At 40.8% G+C, this 21,251-nt stretch overlaps 1 protein-coding gene across 2 annotated transcripts in view; it reads left to right on the top strand.

Moving 5' to 3' along the window:
- The window catches only part of nup93 (nucleoporin 93), a 33,217-nt gene extending 14,558 nt beyond the window's left edge, over positions 1–18,659 (top strand). For both annotated transcript variants that reach the window (XM_079681494.1, XM_079681495.1), the window contains 19 exons: positions 4,212–4,274; positions 5,878–6,006; positions 6,507–6,581; positions 7,648–7,740; positions 7,865–8,004; positions 8,899–9,031; positions 9,130–9,287; positions 10,351–10,516; positions 10,686–10,779; positions 13,702–13,893; positions 13,981–14,107; positions 14,287–14,359; positions 16,027–16,071; positions 16,700–16,816; positions 17,087–17,205; positions 17,291–17,408; positions 17,506–17,589; positions 17,692–17,820; positions 18,200–18,659. In XM_079681494.1, the coding sequence (XP_079537620.1) occupies positions 4,212–4,274; positions 5,878–6,006; positions 6,507–6,581; positions 7,648–7,740; positions 7,865–8,004; positions 8,899–9,031; positions 9,130–9,287; positions 10,351–10,516; positions 10,686–10,779; positions 13,702–13,893; positions 13,981–14,107; positions 14,287–14,359; positions 16,027–16,071; positions 16,700–16,816; positions 17,087–17,205; positions 17,291–17,408; positions 17,506–17,589; positions 17,692–17,820; positions 18,200–18,310 (2,166 nt within the window). In that variant the 3' untranslated portion in view covers positions 18,311–18,659. The remainder of the gene's footprint in view (positions 1–4,211; positions 4,275–5,877; positions 6,007–6,506; positions 6,582–7,647; positions 7,741–7,864; positions 8,005–8,898; positions 9,032–9,129; positions 9,288–10,350; positions 10,517–10,685; positions 10,780–13,701; positions 13,894–13,980; positions 14,108–14,286; positions 14,360–16,026; positions 16,072–16,699; positions 16,817–17,086; positions 17,206–17,290; positions 17,409–17,505; positions 17,590–17,691; positions 17,821–18,199) is intronic.
- Positions 18,660–21,251: the final 2,592 nt, after the last annotated feature.

The following is a 21,251-nucleotide window of genomic DNA, read 5'->3' as shown; positions in this document are numbered from 1 at the left end:
GATAGACTAGACCTTGAATCTACATTCTTAACCCAGTTCATCTTTTATAGAACCACAACTACGCTTTGTGTTTTAACGGCATTGGAGTTTTTCCTGATTTATGTCTAATTATTACATTTTCTTTTGTGGCTCTGTTCCTGTTTCTGGGCTGTCTGGCCAGTATGCTGTGGGATGCAGATCTCTGAGGACACATAACACCGGGGTGGGGCAACTGAAAATATACATCTTTAGATACACCTATTGCTCAGCAAGGAATTGATTGTTGAAAGTGAATGGCTTAGTCTTCGACTGAAATGACTTCAGTTAATGCTTACCAATTCTTTCTGCTTTTTAGTACAAATAAAAATGGCCAGCCTTTGTGACGTAGGCAAAAAATATGTAGTTTATGTAATAAATCGTCTTCAAATTGAATAAAACTGGACATTATCCCTCAAGGAAGGAATAATAAGTTGGTAACAGTAGAAAAAAACATTTCAGATCATTTTTGGAGTACTATTTAGTAGTTCTTTGTTTATTCATCAGCCTGCAATCAACATGTCAAAGAGTCCTTTAGCAAAATACCTAATCCCAAAGGTCTCCCGTGTCTCTACGCTATTGGGGTGCACGTCATTCGCTTTGTATAAAAGAGTCATCTATGTAAATCCTAACTTTAACATTTTTAGGCAAAATGTATTCATTTTGTGAATGTGAAGAGTAATGACATCTCAGAAAAATGGGAATTTTGGCCCCAGCTGTTGGCTAAGTTGTCAGTTTACATTTGGCACAACAAATGTTGTATAGGCGCAGTCATTGGCAGTGCAAGTGCAGCTGGCACCAGGAAACCAAATGACAGTAATGGAAAATTCTTTGCCTCCTGTTGTTCTTCAGTTGAAGACAGAGTTACCCAATGCTGCCCGATGTGCTGTAAAGGTGCAATGTGTGTGTTCCTGTAGAAGATGACTGTCTCCAATTACCAATCCAATGACTACCAGTCTCATCTTGTAGTACATGCATCCCATAAGCCTCTGTTGCAACAATTATATTTCTTTTTCCAGTGCAGCTCTCCAGTGAGCATTGACCTGAGCTCTCCCCTGGTTTAGAGTGGTTAAATATAGACCTATTCTCAGTCTCTTCTGGGAAAAAAAGTTAGATGGAGAAAGAAAGAAAGAGGGAGGGAGGGAGGGAGGGAGCGGGCAGAGCGAAACCAAGCGTATGAGGAATGGAGTGGAGCGGTAAACGGGCAGGTTGGTGAGACAGAGAAACAACGTTTTTATCCTCCTACATTCCAATAGTACGTAGCATTTTACCAAGACATCTTTTTAGATTTAAACTTTGATTCAAAGCAACTGCAAACCAAGTGAACTGCGCCTCACAAACATAAAGAGACTTCTGATTCCTGCCTTGATGTCAGCATCTTGGAAAAAAGCTATTGTGTTTAATCTACACCTTTCGCTTGTCCCACTACATAAAAAGTGTAATTGTGAATTTTTTCCTTCCCTTATAACTTGTCTCAGTCTCTGCTTTGCCTTTCAAATAAAGACGTATGGTAGGGTCACATTTGTTCTTGTCTCTCCACATTTTAGGGCCCATTATCTGAAGCAAAATGTAGCTCAAAGTTGTATCCACCATCATGGTTTCCTTCTGTTCTTGGCACCTCGTCTTCTTTCCTTGATTGCGCATGAATAGCCTAATACATTAAAGATTGTAATTGCCCAGCCATTTTAATTTGGTTCGATGCAGTCATTATCAGTTACTTTGGTATTGACATTGTCTCAAGAAGTTATGCATTCTCACAGTGAACCAATTTTGCTTCCAATTTGCGTTGGACAGAGGAGGGATGAGAGGGAGGCAATGACAGCCAGAGGTGAAGGCTGAGAGCTTGGAAAGGAGGAAATGAGACTGAAGTAGGCAGGGCAACTAGCAGGTGCAGAGACGAAGGGGGGGCAAAAAGAGAGAGGTGAAAATAGAGGAGAGATGGAAATCAAAGGCAGGCTAAGAGCCCCAACATCCCTGTAAAGCAGACTGATCTCCGGTCAGCTTCTAGAAAGTAGTCTGTCTCGCACCAGGTCTTCAAGGATCCTACATACTTCAGACACAGAGACAGATGGTGCTAAAAATATCATCAATGAATTAAAATGCTTTCATCTGAAAAAGGGAACAACTTTCCAGCGACGTAAGAGACTTTTATGTCAGAGGTAGAAGGCCGATGGTTTTATGAACTCTAAAGGATACCACCTATCGCAGGGCTTTCCTTCATAACGAGGAGCAGCAGTGTTTTACTTTACATCTCAGGAATGTAAATGTTCAGAAGGCAGCTCTCAGATGGTGTATTGACCTCCAATCCAACAAAGCTGACAGAAGAATCTAGGCTGTACATATTAATACACGCAAAAGCAGGGCATAATAGACAGTGAGATGTCTTTGAAATGTCTTTGTGTTCAGTTTGGCCCCCTTTATATTGCAATTATAGAAATGTTGGTAAAATAACCAAAGATCCAATGCATACAAAAGCAGCTTTAGATTGCAGTCTTGATTTTCTTTCTGAACGTTTAAATGGCTCTTTTTAAAAGCTAACTGTCTTTTTTCGGTGTTCCAATCTTTTTTATGTTGTAATCGAAATTTGGTTAGTTTATTTTGCAACATTATTAGACAATTGAGTCAATGGCAATGACCTGATAAACTACAAAAAATGTTATCGCTATTAAAAGTAATAACTTGTGGCCAGTACAACTAAGTCATCAAGACATTAACAAGGTCTTTGGGAAATCTATTTTGAATGTGCTACTTATCATTGAACATAACATTTAGTGACATTTTCCCTGGTTTCTGTTTTCTACTTTTTCCTCAAAGCAGTAAAAACATATTTATTGCTTGACCTTAGACCCTGTTTAAGCGGGAACAAAACGGGTTGGATCCAAATAGTTTCTCTTGCGTATAGCCCTTTCGTTTACACGAGGCCGTAACAAAACGATAGAAACGGATCCCAAAAAATGATAATGGGTCCCAAGGTGGATAGATTTGCAAACGAAACGCTCTGGGGGGTCCAACGGCTCCGTGTAATCGCCTCTATACGATCATTTCCTGAAAAAATAACGATAGCCCCGCCTCCCCCTATCTTATGGATCTTATACTCGCTGCTTTTGGTTTATTTTGTGGTGGAAGTTACAGCGCCAGTTACAGGCCCGGCATATGTACTACAGCGTTTCCAGCGTTCTCGTGTGAACAGAAATGTCAAATGAAACGAATAGGTGTGAACGGAAGACTTTTTTGAAAACGCATACTGTGCATAAACTCAAACGTTCCCGTGTGAGCAGCACCTTAAAATCTTACCCTGTTGTTGTTGTGAAATTCGTCCTCCTGCTGACCTTAAATTGGTTGGAGCTCCTCATACATAGCATCCCATGTCGTCAGTTTGATGAGAGGAAATGTCCTTTTGTTAATTTTTCTGAATAAAGAGATGTTTTTTGGCTCGGCCTCTGACTCATTCACAGCTGTCTCTGTTTCTTCATTCAAATGCTACACATGTATAATGATATTCTGCACAGGAAAAGGGAGATTTCTTACGTCAACTTGTATTTTTTCACATTTGAAAGCTGCCAGTGAGCCGTCCTTGTGTTTGCTTAGCAGCCCAGTGCATTGCAGCCGCCATTTTGATGATTCCTCAAGATGTCTGTCCCTTAATTCACGTCAGCGCTCACTGACTTTTCCTCCGAAGAGAGCTGTCGTGTTCTCTCCTGCACACTCCAGCTGTTACACAAGTACCACTTACTCACCGGATAGCTCAGATCCTGTGTACGAGATAAGCGGTTTTATTATCAGATGAGAGGGAATGGGAATGTTCACAGGAAGGACCAGAGGATGGGGATGTATGCGTGCAGGGGCGGCCATCTTGAGACGACTTTAAAATGGAGGCTGACTGCTGTCTCATTGCAGAATGGCCCATTTCTCTGGCCTGCCTTTACATGTGTCAGTTAAACAGCGACGATACGTTTGACTAATCCTGACTCAACACGTCAAGTGATGGCAACAAAAAAAAGGGAAATTGAAAAGCGGCTTCTTTCTCCGTAAAGAAATGACGGACCACGTTTCTGTATCTGTCCCTCCTAGAACTCTCTGCATGCAGTTTAATACTTGTGTCCCCAATGTTCGAACTAATATCTCTGTTTCTGTCTTTTTCTCTCTCTGTGTTTGTCACGCGTCTCTCCCTCTGTCCGTCTCTTCCTCATCCACAGGGCTTCTTGAAGAATGAGAGGGACAACGCCCTGCTGTCTGCCATCGAGGAGTCTCGCCGCAGGGTCAGTATCTGCCTAGTGTCTTATTGCTTGGTAACAAAAGCTACAGCTAAGACAACATTTAAACCCTAATGGAAGTATTGCAATACCAACTTCTCAGGATTTTTGACATTCATACAGGTTCAATTGTTTAAATTTAAAAGGAGAAGAAGTGATTATCCTCTTTAGTCACATACATTAGTGGATCTTTATATGTCTCATTTGGAGTTTAACAAAATCGGATGAGATCTGCAGTGTGTGTGAACATTGGCACATCAAACTATAGGAACACTTAAAAAACATTTTTTTAGTAATCTGTCCTTCTGGTGCAAACCTTTTAGGGGATGGTTTTGAAATGGCTTCCCTGATGTGCAGAGCTAATACTCCCTGCGTTTAATTAGCTGCTGTTCCCATTATCTCCCCCTGCTCCCCGAGAGATGCAAAAAGGGACTTGTGTGCAAGGGTGGAAAACTCGAATGCATGCACTGATTAAAAAGAAAGCAGGTGTTAAAGATTTCCTTGCCAATTTCTATGTGACTGCAGCACCTGTAATGTGGGCTATTGGTCTGCTAAGTGACATATTTAGTCGAGTTTAAGTTTTCCGGTCTCACTGCGATTACCTAACATGAATATAATCTCAATTAAATGATACATTATTTGTTCTTTTAAGGCAGATACCATTTGAGAGAGGAAAAGGGCTAATAACAATACTACTGACTGTATTCATGTTTTCATTAAACAATGTTTATAACAAGAATCTCTTCAATTTCACTGTAAGCAATTGTGGAAACGAGATTTGCTTTAATGGGACACCTTGCATAAAAAAAATAACCGTGTTCAGTCCTTTCTGTTCCACAAAGTGAGTATTGATATACTCTTTTTAAATGACCTTTTCTTTCGTGCACCCAATTTCTTCATTCTATCTTAGTGTTTGACAGACTGCAGTAACTCAACAATGCTTAAATTAAACTCTCATCCGGGCAATGAACAGCTTTACCAAGTAAATGGTGGCTTGAGTCCACATTAGTGTCTCCCTGAGCTGGAGATGGGAGGGATTCAATTATCTCACGTTCCCATTATCTCCTTTTGAGTCTCTATGGAGGGTTGAAATAGACGGCCCTGCGTCCCGGTGGAGTTGGACAATCTTGACGAGGGACTGCTGCTAAATGTGGTGCATGTGGAGATACGCCCCATTTATATAATGAACATCTATATTTCAATATGCTCCATGTGAGTTCCTGAGGTTGATGGCCACTACACAGAGTTATTCTTGCATTAAATCAATCGCTATAATGTACTATGATGATGATGCCAATATAGCCAACGTGTGTGTGTGTGTAAACAAATTGATCACTATATATTTAACACCAAGCATTTAAGGCAAGGCATTATAGTAGCTCTAATTACATAATATAATAACATTAACATGGTGCTCAACTGTCCTGTTCTCTTGTTACAAAAGTTTTGCAACTTTCAAGTCAAAACTGCTGCAGTATTATTTCTGTTTAATAAAGCTGTAGTGATTAATATGCATGCTATATTCAAACATGCACAATGTAAGAATGTGGACACCTGGGTGCACTTATGCATCGAGTGTGACAGAGTACCTGTTCCCTGCTTTGTTCAGACCTTCCTGCTGGCTGAAGAGTACCACCGAGAGTCCATGCTGGTGCAGTGGGAGCAGGTGAAGCAGAGAGTGCTACACACACTCCTCGGAGCCGGAGAGGACGCGCTGGACTTCAGTCAAGATGTGGAGGTACAGGAAACACAACGCAGAGCTGTTTTAACAGGAAAGAGAAGACTTCAAAACATATATATCTTTATTATTAGGGCTGCAAAATGAATTGAAAAGTTATGAAAATAGCTATTTGGACTCATGCAATATCCAAATTCAGTAAGTAGTATAATACTTAACTTTTTGGACTGAATATGTCGACTTTTAGAAAATCCTAATCTCTCAGGCTGATTCCTTGACACTGTGCGAGCTGTCTACACTCATCAAAACTAACCAGAACAACATCTGAGACTTATCACTTCTATTTGTATCTCCTCCCTGAGAGAAGTATACTACTTTCATCCTGTGGCAGCCTATCCCAGCATGCATTGGGCATAAAACAAGAACAACTGTGGGATTGTCAAGTTAGACACAATTGACAGTTCAATTGGTAAATGATTGCAGTTTCTGTTGTTCCTAGCTTTATTTAACGTTCTATTTATTATTTATTGACTTTCTCCCTTTATTGCTGTTTGTTGTAGCCCAGCTTTGTGAGTGAAGTGACCGCTCCAGGAAGGAGTGCACTGGACAATGTGGAGGTGGCGTACGGACGACAGGTGAGTTGGCGCCAGTCTGATCATTTTGTTGTACAGTACATCGAAACTCTATGTAAAGGCAAAGAGTTTAATTTAGTATAACGGTAAACAAATACAAAATAACTTCCATCGTATTTTGTCTCAGCACTGCTATGTCTTTTATTTCATTTTATTCTACCCACTACTCAGTTCAATTTTTTTTGCAATTCTTTATTTAGAAAATAGTTGACAACATTTCACCATTTACAAGGAAATAGACTTGCAGTTAAAGGGTAACATAAAGGTTTGTAATAAGGAAGCAGCATGAACTTAAACCCTCCACTTCTCATTATCCTCTTTATTTATTCATTTTTTTGATGTGCACATTTTCTCATTTAAAGAATTGAGTTCAAGATTTAAAAATAGTGCTCTCTGGTAAACAAAATAATTAATTTTGACACAGTTTCTGACACAGTCAGACTGTTAAACAAACGTGGATTTTTGTTATGTGTAAATAAATAAATAAATAATATATAGTGATATATCCTGCTGTGATGGCCTTGGTTAAATCTAATGAATACATTTGCTGTTAAATTTACTTAAATCTAAAAACAAAATCCACCTCTTGAATTGACTAAAGTGAGTCGAAAACATGGTGGAGAAGAGTCTGTTTGTGATGGTTCAGTTGAAATGGGGTCACAGCGAGCCAGAAAGAGGCAGATCAGACATATTGATTGATTGAGTGGAAGAGGGGGACTCTGGGTAATTCTCTCTCACTCTGTCTCTATCGTCCCTCTGACCTTCTCTCTCCGTTTTCCTCTGATCTGAATTTAATGTGGCTTTACCTCTGACCATGTGTCGACACATTGCGTGCGGCGTAATTGGTCTAGTTTTTGTTATCCTCTTCGATGACCTTCTAAACATTTTCATCCTTTTTTTCTTGTTTTTTGTCGTGAACCATTTCACTCGGTGGACATAGGTTTAGCTTTTACTTAATAGCTGGGGATGGAGTAGTAGGTGCATTTACAGTTTTAAACAACAACTACATTTTTAAAAGTGACCGAGAGAGCTTATGATCTTTTATCCCCCTCTTTTTTGTCTTTGTCAGATTTACATTTTCAATGAGAAGATAGTGAATGGTCACATCCAGCCTAACCTGGGAGATTTATGTGCTTCTGTAGCAGAAAGCCTGGATGACAAGGTAAGATCATCTGCTATCAAACATTTCTTTTTTCACATTTAATGATAAAGTCCTCTGCAAAAATACAGGTAAGTTTTGCTTATTCTTCTTTATTTTAATACACTCATTTATGTTACTGTTGCAGAATGTATCAGACATGTGGCTGATGGTGAAGCAGATGACTGATGTTTTACTGGTTCCCGCCAAAGACACGCTCAAAAGTCGCATCTCTGTTGAAATGCAAATGGCCTTCGTACGCCAGGCGCTCAACTTCCTGGAGAACAGGTAACTGTGATTGATTTATCCTGTTCATTAAGAAGTTAAGTAAATCTGAATTAGCACTAGACAGATAGTAGTTTAAATTAGGGCAGTCAAACGATTAAAAAATGTAATCAGATTAATCACAGCTTAAAAATTAATTCATCATGATTAATCACCATTCGAACTATGTTCAAAATATGCCATTTCTTTATGTATATTGTCGTGGGAATGGAAAGATAAATGAAAGATGGCGGATATATCCATTTAACATACAGTATGTATGTTTATTATAACATTGTTCTGTGTGTCAAAATGAAAGACCGCCCACACACCTATCAATCATCAAACCGTGGGGTCTTATTTCATTACGTGTTGATTTCTATCAACACGTAATGTTGCATCGATATATATATATAGAGATATACTAAAGCAAAAGTATTCTCCGTTGGGACTTCCTGCATCAACACCACGCCGTTATCTTGATTCTGATTGGCCAGAAGACATTATCAAAGATGTTCTATTGAGAAGACGATCACTACGTGACAAAAGTTTTCAAAGCCGTTTCTAGTCTTCGGTATTTCCAGACAAGTGGCTACTGAAATCAATCTTACTAACTGCTGTCTGTGCAATTTACTCCGCGAGTTGGCAGACTTTATTTTGCTTACTTTAACATCCTTGTTCATGGTGGGGCTAAGCCATTTCTTGGTATGGGTGTACCCTACCCCAGCGCTGCCACTGCTGGGATGTATGGGGCGGGCCATTTTGCATGCGTTAAATGCTTTAAATATTTTAACGCAATTAATTCAGAAAATTAATTATCGCCGTTAACGCGATAATTTTGACGGCATTAGTTTAAATGTAAGCCAAACTGCTCAGTGATGATGAACTCATTGAATACGTGCGTCTCCTTTCTTCCAGTTATAAAAACTATACCATGGTAACAGTGTTTGGGAACCTCCATCAGGCCCAACTAGGAGGAGTGCCAGGAACGTACCAACTAGTCCGCAGCTTCCTCAACATCAAACTACCAGGGCCCCTGCCTGGCATGCAGGTAACGCAGATTTTAAATGTCTCTTCTTTTAGTCTGCCAATGTGATTTAAGACCGTGCAATTTGTCACCCCTGTACTAAATATCTTTGTGTGCAACAGGACGGTGAGATCGAAGGCCATCCGGTGTGGGCTGTGATCTACTACTGTCTGCGCTGTGGAGATCTGAATGCAGCCATGCAGGTTGTGAACAGAGTGCAACATCAGCTAGGAGACTTCAAGACCTGGTTCCAGGAGTACATGAACAGCCCCGACAGACGGTGAGAACGCCTCCTTGTCTTTGTGTATTTGTAAATGTTAAGATGCCCAGAGGAGTCCAGGAAGGTCACACTTTAACACATGGGCGTCGCAGAAGTAATATATAAGGGTGGGACAAGTCCCCCCCACCTTTTAAAATGATTAGTTTTGACCCCCCCCCCCCCCCCGCTTTTACCACGTGGAAAGTCCGTGTATCGGTCTATCCACTCGCCGCTGTGTCAGTGCTTCACTATCAAATCCATTCCACTTGCTTATTGAGAGAATGCCCAAATCAATGAAACTCCGTACCATGTTTTCACTGCTACTTTGTACCAAGGCAGATTCTCACAGCCGTAAACATGAGCCGTAAAGATGCTGCGTTTTTTCATAGCTGTGTCTTTAGTTGTAAGCCCAGTGGTGATCTGTTCATCTGTCATATCATACAATAAAGCCATCGAAAAAAATAGGATACAGCATTAAAAGTTATTCTGGGTCTTTGTGTGTCATAGCTTGGCTGTGTGTGTGGCACGACGAGCGCATTTTGTGTGAGCGAGCGAGAGAGAGAGAGAACGAGAGAGCGCTAACGTAGCCTACATAAGGAATTGTTTCTACAACAAGGACGAGGAGAGCTCTCTCCTCTCAGACAAATCTTATAACGTCAGCTCAGGGAGCGGTAAAGGACTGAGTGTTTAGATAGTTGACTTTAGTTAAAGTTATCTCATGTAAACAAGTATTTCCAAGGCACACCTTTTATATGATCATTATAAAAAACAAGAGAATAACAGGTATGAAATAATTCCAACTCATACTATAGGACAGTAAAACAAAAATACAGTTTAAAAGGGGAGTGATTTGTAAAATATCCAGAAAGAAAAAGTCAGTCTGTTTTAAACAGTTCTGTTTCACATGGGTCTTGTTGAGAGATGTATCCGTAGATTTAGTCCCTAACTTTGCTCTCAAAGTGCAGCAAATTGATGCATTTAACTTCAACATTTAAAAAAAAATCTTCCCGGGGGAACATGCCCCCGGACCCCGAGGTGAGGTCCACAACCTGCTCACAACCTAATTTCTGACTCTTCCCTTCAGCCTCTCCCCGACTTCAGAGAACAAGCTTCGTCTGCACTACCGCAGAGTGCTGAGGAACAGCGCCGACCCCTACAAGAGAGCCGTCTACTGCCTGATCGGGAAATGTGACATCAGTGATAACCATGGAGAGGTGGCCGACAAGACGGAAGACTACCTCTGGCTGAAGGTACAGTATACTACCAGTTGCCAGCGGAGAAATTGGCCCAGTTAAGGATCATCGATAACTTTTCTAGGGCTGTACTATTGGCATTTGTTTGACTTGTCTTGGTTTCACTATATCCTAAAAGGAGTCTTTCTTGTTCTGTATTTTTGTGTATGGTGTTTTGTCCCTGCAGTTGAACCAGGTGTGTTTTGATGATGACGGCAGCAGCTCTTCTCAGGACAGACTGACCCTGCCACAGCTGCAGAAACAGCTGCTGGAGGACTACGGTATGGATCTGCATTTCTGTAAAAACTTTACAAATATTCAAAATTCCCAACAATCGTGTTGTCTTACGTTACCCTCCCCACCTACCTCCGTTTCATTTCCATTATCTTCTACTGGATAGTCATTTAGAAGCTGTTGCAAAGGGAGAACAGGCAAAGATGTGTGCATGCTTTCTTTTGGTTGCTTTCCTTATCTAAACATTGTTTGTAAATGTCTCTTGAGATTTTATTACCCTATATTTAAAAAGAGCCAGAACAGGTTCAAATTGTGCAGCTCTGGGTGTAAAGAAGGTAGATGTAATCAAATTACATCAGTCAACCAAATACCTTTTTTTCCTGTCAGCTCAGAATATTGATCTAAAAAGTAGCAGCAAATTCTGATCCTTTTGAGTTTGTTAAAAAGTTAACCAGAATCTGTTTCTGAATAAATGTCTAAACTGCAACATGTAGGAATAGCAACACACTCTCGCATCTTTTGTGCTTGTGATTCAGACAAGAGGGTTTAATTACTTGTCAGTGCTACAACTGCCAGTCACCTGCTGCCTGCGCAGAAAATGAAAGCCTGCCTCCCGCCTCGTCTCTCTAAAGGCTTATCAAGTGCCTTCAGGAAAGTAAAAAGAAACAGCTGCAGCTTAAACTCTCGCCCGACCGCGCTTCCTCCAGGCTGACTCACACTGTTCTCCTGATTTCTCTTTAAAAATGCTGTGTCCTTGATGTCTCATCACAATGATGATCACAAGGGGGGAGAAGAGGGCACACTTTTAGTCTCTCCACAGACGCTTTCACGATGTTGCACATGAAAAATGACAACAGTGCTTTTGTTAAAGCTGCAAAACTAGCACTACATAAAAGTGCCTTCTCCAGTGCTTAACATATCATTCTAGAATCCAATAGATACAAGAGATAATCTGTATACAATAAACGTTAAAAATCACTGACAAGCACATTTGATTATGGCATCAGTAGCATGTTATCATTTCCCATCCTAAGTGATGATGAGCCTACTTTGAACACATTTCAAAAATAAAACTCTCCTCTTAAGCAACCACATGCTTCCTGATACATTAAAAAAAAAGCAAGCGTAAGGGCATTAGGCCTTCCCTCCCACAGACTGAGAAAGCACCCTTTTCTCCCCTGGGTGTTTCCTTCTCCACACGCCAACCCTGCTCCGTCCTGATAAGGCTGCACTCCTCTCCCTCTCCCCCGCCTCGCTCGTTGGGAAGTACAGCCTAAGGCCTCATTCTGTTTTCGCTCATGTCTGGCAGTGTTCCTTGTTGTCCTCCATCTTGCCTCACAGCGGGGCGTAAAGCCCAAAGCCTCTCTTAATTTCTCTCACATACTGCCAGAGCTCTCCAGCCTCGTCTGTTCTGTTTCTCCGTCCTTCGCTCACTCACGCGTCTCTGTCCTCCTCTTTTCTCCTTCCACCTGTTCCCTCTCTTTCCTCCCTCTGATTTCCATCCTCTTTCTCCTGTTCTATTCTCCTTTGCATTTGTTCTTTCTCTTTTCTTGTTTGCGCAACCCGCTGCAGCCCTCCCCCACACTCTTATCTCTCTTCCTTCATCCTTTTTCTCCTCTTCATCGCTCCCTCCCTCTCTCCTTCTCTCATGCGCTTTCCCTTTTTGAACTAAAGTGCTGTAAGTCTGAGATAAGGCTATGAAATGGCTGACATGGTCCACCCTGCTCTACTCAAACTTTCTGCCAGCGAGAGGATTAAGGATTATAATTAAAAAAGTAAACTTGATGACTAAGTACCTGTGCTTGACAGAATGTTTTCAATTTCTCACATGTTAGTTGCCATAGCAACTGTCAACAATTGAGCTGGCATTTATGGACCTGGAGTTAAATTGGTATTATAATAAAATAATTTAAATAAGGGCAATTGAAAGAGTTTCTATATGAAGTGTCAGGCATTCCTTTTTTATCAAACACAGACATCATTATTATTCTTGATTCAACAGCCTTTCTGTACAGACTGTTTGATTGACAGGTCCCTCCTCTCTGCCGGCGTGTACTAACTCTAGTTCCTGAGGTAAAAAGGTGACCTCACATTATAATTCCCATCATAGCTCAGCCCACTACAACCTGAGCAGAGGTCAAATCAGAAAAAAATGAAAATACCTGTATTGGTGTGAAAAGCCTTTAAGACCAGTATTGTTTCAATACCACAATTATAGTCAGTTTATTTAGCTATAATAAAAATAATTTTAAAAAGCACCATGTCAACGCATGTGGTGGGAGTCCGTCTGATTTATTGCAAGTCATCCCTGCTCTTTATTCCCCTTCTTTCCGGTCACCTCTGGATTGTCCTTCTTTCTTTTTTTAAATGCCCCAAAAACACTTTGATGTCATCTTGTGAACGTTCTAAAATTAATAGAAAATGTGTTGAAGAATAGAAGTGTTGTCCATTTTTCCCCATGATTAAATGAAACAATCAAAATCATTGTCTCAATTTTGCCCTCGGTGGTCCTATGCCTCATTTCCGCTGGAGAGTTTGGCTTAACATGACTTAACTTAATTAGACAAGGGATGGTCTGTTTCTTTATTTCATTTTTAACTACAGATAGTTCCAGATTTTCATTCAAAAGCAAGAACGACAGCTCTTGAAACAGCCTTGACATTTCCATCATTGTCAACACTACGCTTGCCACTTAGAGTATTGCGGGCTGCCATTTTTTCAAGTCAAGTAAATAATTGCGGCTCCTTATGATTAGTAGATCAATCAGTGGTCTTCAGTGTTTTTACTCCACAAGAATTACCAGGCACCGTCCGACAACTTTAGTCAGACATTTCTCAGAGTAAATGTGGACAAATCTGACATTACAGGGTGTGACGTCTTTCTTCCTGACGTTTCAGTAATGCTGAAACACTTCCACACTTGGACTGACATCCAACCTAACCCCCTCTCTCTTATCTTGTGTCCAACAGGAGAGTCTCATTTCTCCGCCAGCCAGCAGCCCTTCCTGTATTTCCAGGTGTTGTTCCTGACGGCTCAGTTCGAGGCGGCCGTGGCCTTCTTGTTCCGCGCCGAGAGGCTCCGGAGTCACGCTGTGCACGTGGCGCTGGTGCTGTACGAGCTGCGGCTGCTGCTGAAGTCGTCTGGCCAGAGCGCTCAGCTGTGTGAGTGTAACCAGCGTCTTTCTGTAGGGGGGTGCAGACACTTGAGACATACATTTTAATTAAAGAAAATGTGTTTACCACATGCAGTGAGCCAGGAGCACGGAGACCCTCCCATGGTTCGCCGCCTGAACTTCATCCGTCTGCTCATGCTGTACACCCGCAAGTTTGAGTCCACCGATCCTCGGGAAGCCCTGCAGTACTTCTACTTCTTACGGTAAGTGCCCCCACACTCTTACATGGACACCGTCTATTTCTCCCATATTTTATAAAGATAATTGGTAAGGTGGTTCTCTAAGAGATATGAGTCAGATATGACTCAGCTATTGCTATCTACTGATGTTCACCACAATGCCTCTTTCTCCAATTCTTATTCTTTTTCTCTCTGTTCTGCAGCAATGAGAAGGACACCCAGGGAGAAAACATGTTCATGCGATGCGTCAGTGAACTGGTTATTGAGAGTCGAGAGGTGAGTGACCCACATTAACACAGAGACCTTCTGGGAAATACTTGTGCCGATTGCATTTCAACACAGGTAATATATAACTGATACACAAGGGCCCACTAGACGATGGGTCAGCTGATGTAACTGTCAGTAGATCCATTATGGAGCCTTGTTCCTTAAACAAGGTCAGAGCAGATATCCATTTGAATGTTTTTCTTTGTTCCCGATCAATCCAATACTTCAGTTAAATAGCTTTGGGGTGGGAACAAAGATATGGTTTTTACCCCAAGAAGAACAATATTTGTTGCACAGTTTGATTAATTTGAAAACAATTAATTTTTACAAAGAGTTTTACAGCAACAAATTCTAAAACCTTTCCCTCAGTAGATAATTTTAGTCATAGACAACTAACTATTTTAGTCTACTATTTGTCAATGAAAACTGTTGAATCTTTTTTAGTCATCAGATTATATAGAACATTTCAGTCAAACTAGTCTAGCCAAAACCAATAATTTGTCATTTTAGTCAAACTTATTTCACAATAAGATTTTATCTTGTCATTATTTGATGAAAAACAAAGGTTGATTAAGAATGCAGCTTTGCAGAGAGTATCAGGTCAGGTTGTGGTGTTTTTACCAGCTGTGTTATGGCCACATTGCTTCCCTTCTGATAAAACAATGCATTCGCTTTTTTCCTCCGCCTCATTGTAGTGAAAATGGGCCCAAATATCATATCGTTTCTTTCTCCCGAGCAGTGGTGGCTTAGACTTTTTCGTTGTCAGTCATTTTGACGGACAGGATTGTAACATTTCCGTCATAATCCATTTATTACCCGTCGAGTGCACAATTTATCACTCACTCGCGCTGACGGGGGGTATTCGGTTAACGCGAGTGCGACCACTCAACAGGACCACACCATGAGTTAGACCATGAGTTAGACCATGAGTTAGACCAGTTAGACCATGAGTTAGACCATGAGTTAGACCATGAGTTAGATCAGGGGTTAGATCAGGGGTTAGACCATGAGTTAGACCAGTTAGACCATGAGTTAGACCATGAGTTAGACCATGAGTTAGATCAGGGGTTAGATCAGGGGTTAGACCATGAGTTAGACCAGTTAGACCATGAGTTAGACCATGAGTTAGACCATGAGTTAGACCCGAGTCTTCCTGACAGTTCACAGTGTGCCGCTGCCCGGTGTAATTCAAATGTACCGCCGCGCGCAGCACGGACACACAGCTGCTGCCCAGCCGCAGCACCGGAAATGGAACTGCTGGGAGAAAAACTGACTGTCAGAGATGAAACGTTATCTTTGATAATATTTCATCTCCTCATTTTTCTTCAACGAAAGTAAAGAGAGATTTTGGCATAGTTTTTATTTAGTAAACCACATTTTCGTCTCGTCACTTTTCGTCAACGATATTGCATGCTGATTTTGTTACAGTTATTGTTTACTGCCGGCGGTGCCGTCTCGTCATCGTCTTGTTTTCGTCATGGAAAAAAAGGTCGTTGACGAACATATTTCGTCATAGTTTTAGTCAACGAAATGAACACTAATTATAATGCATTTCAGCAAAAGAGAGTGAATGTGATGAGCTTTATTTATTATAGGGTTGTTGTAGTTGTTGTCATACATGTGTTTCTGGTAATGCAGTAAATAACTTGGCATGTTTTTGATTTCTTCTTTTACAGTTTGACATGCTGTTGGGGAGGTTAGAAAAGGACGGCAGTAGAAAGGTAGGTCCATTGTGTTCTCTCCACCTCCCTCCATCATCTCTGGGGTTGTGTTTCTTAAATACACTTTTACGTGTCTCTTCTCTTTGTCCCTGCTCTGTGTGGGGCCGTTCAGTCAGTCCGAGGTAGACGGGGATCTTCCTTTTCTGTATTCCACTGTCCTGGATTAAAAAGCTCTTCATTGTAGCTTTCTTTCACTTCCTTGTTCACTGTGCCTTCAGTACTGTGCTAGGTGTGACACTTGAGGGCCTTTTGAATCTGTCAGCTACATACTGACTGCTCAAGGGTTACACTGGTTATTTGTTTATGATTCTAAGTTTAGGGTGCACAACACTACAAATAGGTATTATGAAGGCAACCCCAACATTTAGTATATTACAGTTAATGTGGCACTAAGATCAATCAACAAAAGAAATGAGTCAGCATCAATGTTGAAATAAAGAACAATGTTGACTCTTGCAGTAAATCAGATGTCTATATGTTGTTGATACCTTAGTCATGAGCATTTGAATCAGAGTCAGACCAATCAGCAGAAATGTCAATGCCTAATCTCACTCTGACCCTCCTCCTCCTCCTCCTCCTCCTCCTCCTCCTCCTCCTCCTCCTCCTCCTCCTCCTCCCCCCCCTGTAGCCTGGAGTGATAGATAAGTTTGCCGGGGACACCAGAGCCATCATCAGTAAAGTGGCTCTAGAGGCCGAGAACAAGGGTCTGTTTGAGGAGGCGGTCAAACTGTACGAGCTGGCCAAGGTGAGCACGTCTTTCTCTGTGATCTCTGCATCTGTTCTCTACTTTCTTTATTTCTTACATTCATTTATTGTTATTTAATGATTAGGTTACACATTATAAATGCCTGCAGAATGGCTGCTGAAGGTTAATGTTTTTCCAGCCACTTAATAAACAACCACTGTTTTTCGGCAGGTGACATGCATAATTTACTAGCGTTTGACAGTTAAAGGGTGCTAATTGTGTTGGGTCTTTCAAACGGCTCACTGTTTCCTTCCTCTTGTCTCCGTGTAGAACCCAGATAAGGTATTGGAGTTGATGAACAGGCTGCTGAGTCCGGTCATTGCTCAGGTCAGCGCTCCTCAGTCCAACAAGGAGAGGCTAAAAAACACCGCAGTGGCTATAGCTGAGAGGTTAGCACACATACATACAATGCACTAGTTTAAATCTTAACTAATAGCATTATATAAAAACTGAAATATGTTGTTTCCTCTGCAGGTACCGCTCTCAGGGCGTATCAGGAGATAAGTCTGTGGATAGTACTTTCTACCTGCTGTTAGACCTGACAACGTTCTTCGATGAGTACCATGCAGGACACGTGGACAGAGCCTACGATGTGAGAGCAACCTAATACTTCCCCTAAAGTTAAATCTTGACATACTTTGTGACACCATGATTTATCTATTGGAGTGATGGACTCATTTCTCTCTCAGGTGATGGAGCGTTTAAAGCTTCTTCCTCTCAGTCAGGACAGTGTGGAGGAGCGAGTGGCTGCTTTCAGGAACTTCAGTGATGAGGTGAATTGAAGATCTCTGAACACTCAAGAGACTCTCCAGCCTTTTCCCAATACACAGCATTCTCCTTTTACTCTTTCTAAAAATGTCTTATGTGTCCCTCAGGTGCGCCACAACCTGTCTGAGGTGCTGTTAGCCACCATGAACATCCTGTTCACGCAGCACAAACGCCTGAAGGGGGCGCCAGCGGGCACACCAGGGCGACCCCAGAGGAACGCAGAGGACAGAGACATGGTGAGGAGACAGATTCTGACAAACTGATACTGCTGAAGGACATTTATAGTAAATCAGAGCATGATAGAAACTGTATTTGCAAGGTCCTTACTCATATTGATAACCTCTTACCATGACATAAACAGAAATATGTTCTTGCTAAGAATCATTTTAATGTTCTTATTTAAAAACTGTAACAAAAAATTGAGAATGTTAATTAAAAAATATAATTTTCCTTGCTATTTTTAAAGAAAATTACGGTATTTGCCACTGTTTTATAAATTCAAACGTCAATCATATTGTTGGTGTTTTTTACAAAACAGAAGAAGTACTGTAGTTTAACCCTGTATGTCTTTGTTCTTCTTCTTTTACCTCCTTCTGCTTCTCTTTCTCCATACAGCAACTGCGCAGCCAGGCCAGAGCCCTGATCACCTTTGCTGGTATGATCCCCTACAACATGGCCGGGGACACCAACGCAAGACTGGTGCAGATGGAATTACTGATGAACTGATACAACGTCAACGCGCACACACACACATATACACACACACACACACACACACACACACACACACACACACACACACACACACACACACACACACACACACACACACACACACACACACACACACATACATTCAGAGCTACAAATAGAAAGGTTTTTGCAGACAGTCACAATCACGCACCCTCACGTTTCCATTTACCGTTTTCTTTTGTATAAAATAATTTGATCATCGTTTGTTTTTTTAAAGATACATCCTTATATCACCCCTCTTTTTGTTCTTTATTCTTTTTTTTCCATTTTGTTGTTTAACGTTTGTATGTTTGTTGATTTGGAATAAAAAAAATTAAGTTTACTTTCAGTTGTCTTTTCATTTGAAACTACTAAATGTTCATTACGTTTCTTTTTTTTCTCATTTTGCCTCAGTTTTATAATTAATTTCCCTCAGTTATAAAAACCCCCCATTGTTTTCACTAAGTGTTTCATGTGCCAAACTGTCAGTCTTGCTCATCTGTAATCCATTAACCCTTCAAATTGGACAGTTACAATATAAGTGTTATAGTGACAACTTTTGCATTAATAACATTGGGCTCAGTATAATGTACAGAGCCAACTCTATCATTGTCATCATCTATCCCTGGACTGGGCTAATGATTGAGGATTTTCAGATATAGATGTTTTCTAATTAAAATTGAGCATGTCACCGTCTTCCTGGTCTTGAGAGTTGCAGGCTGTCCTTGTTTCCTCTGACTGCTCTCAGTATCTGTGACACTCCTGCCCCCCGGCTTCAGGTCTGTCTCTGTATCAGAGGGGTGACTGTGGGTAAAGGAAATGACATTTTTATCAAAACTGCAAAACTTTTACGATGGATAAATCATTAGGTTTCAGAATATTTGACAAAAAGAAAGTTGTAGTGTGCTGGTTTTTACGTTTTCTTTAAGAAAAGCTGCCTGTTTTATTATTATTGTTTTGATGGATTGTCCCTCCATTTTGGCGCTACATATTTTCCTGTTGAGGATATTGCAAATGTGTGTGAAAAATGCTATTCCTCTCTTCTTTTTTTTTAAAAAGTTTGCTAGACTTAGGGTTCATGGTTAATTTGGCCTCAAATGTCATTTAGACATTAAACAGGTCCCTCGGTTAAAAACAGTCTCGCTTGAAGTTAGATTTCCAAGAAAAGGCAACTAAGCAACCTTACAGAGCACCATAGTAACTACCTAACACCCTTTGGAATCTAAACACCCAATAAATATCTAGCAACAGAAGACATTAAGCTATACATTTGGCTGGTGTTTGCAAGCCCCCAAGCACATGCAAATCTTCAGAAACAATCACCAGTCGTCCCTTCTGTTAAATGTGTGGCCCTCACTCTGTCCTTCAGTCTGGCCTGAGAGAACACAGATGGAGGCTCATTCTGTCTTGGCTGCTCCACATAACTGCACAGAGACGTGAGGTTCATCCACAGACCAAGCTGAGCCAAGCACTATGGCACCCGTGCTGTTGTACTGCTTTCTAATGCTGGGAGCAGAGACTCAGCACTGCCCCTGCAACACTTGATATTATGCCCCACAATCCAAAAATCCCCTGGCAAATAAACAGCATCCTAGTTGCTGTCCTAAACTAAAGTGAAATGCTGATTATGTCGCTATTATTAGATGCTTTTACTGTCAGAATTTGTTGATCAACTGTGCTGCACACTCCTGAAAATGATGCCTCTTCCAATGTTTTTTGTCAGGGATGCAGTATTCTCTGGGAATCAATATTCATTATATAATATTCAAATAATGAAATTATAGCTGACAAATCATCTGTTGTTAATATACAAGAACATTGCTTTTATCTCTTTAAAAGCTAGGTATCTATACACTACCAGAGGGAGACAACACACATGCATTTCCCAAAACAAAGCTATGTGAGATTATACTTTTAATAGTCTTATCGTAATGGTCACAATAAGCACGATTATCAGTTATTCAAAGAAAGAACTCGATAAATGCATCCCCACTTTTTGTACTGCCTGCCGTGTGTGTATGTGTGTTTTTTTCATCCAGCAGCAGAAGCCCTGCCTGCCTCTCAGGTGTGTGTGCTGCAGCTGGTGTTGTGAATCAGGCCGATGACAGACACCTCCTAAAACCCGGCTATTTCACAACACCAGGGTGGCACCGCACCACTGACGACGAGACGAAGAATCCCACATGATGCTGCTGAGGGGGCCAATACAAATCAAGTCTGAAGTATTAGTCCAGTACCAAATGCACACGGAACTAAGGGTGCATTTAAAACGAGTTTAACTGTGATGTTATTTATATTTTTAGGATGATTTACTCCTGATTATATGGTCATATCATCATTATTATTTCACTCATTCCCTCAGATATAATAACTATTATGTGTTCAATCAAGATACAGACTTTCAGTTAGGAGACAAAACGAAGTTACATTCATTAAAACACTGACCTTTTTATAAACCTTCCTAAACTTGTTGAATCTGTTATGCTTTGTTAATAAATATTAAAAAAAATTCTGACGATTCTGTTGTGTTGCTGTTTGCCCGCAGTTGTGAGGCGCTTTAAGATGATCATTAAGAGCTTATATCAATTTCAAAGACAAACTAGGCCGCAAAAGAAGTAGAAATGTACGATCAGCAAACTAAAGCTTACAAGATGTGTTGTGAGGTTTCAGTGCAGTAATTTAACTGTTTGATATGCTAATGAAATCCACTGGCAGAGATGGGAGTCTTGAGGTGTATGAACACACACCCTGCTCAATGTTGTGGATAATGGGATGCTTCTGAACTAAGAATAGATTGTTTTTACAGGCAGCCATTTGTAACCGTTTCTTCATCCTTTGTGTAACTTATCCCATCTGAATATTTGTAGACCATTTTATATTTGTTTACCATGAAGGATCTATCAGAGAATAAGGGTTTGGTGAAGCCAGCACTAAT

Source organism: Notothenia rossii (assembly GCF_949606895.1).
Source record: "Notothenia rossii genome assembly, chromosome: 5".
Classification (NCBI taxonomy): domain Eukaryota; kingdom Metazoa; phylum Chordata; class Actinopteri; order Perciformes; family Nototheniidae; genus Notothenia; species Notothenia rossii.
This window is presented reverse-complemented; position numbering and strand designations above follow the sequence as displayed.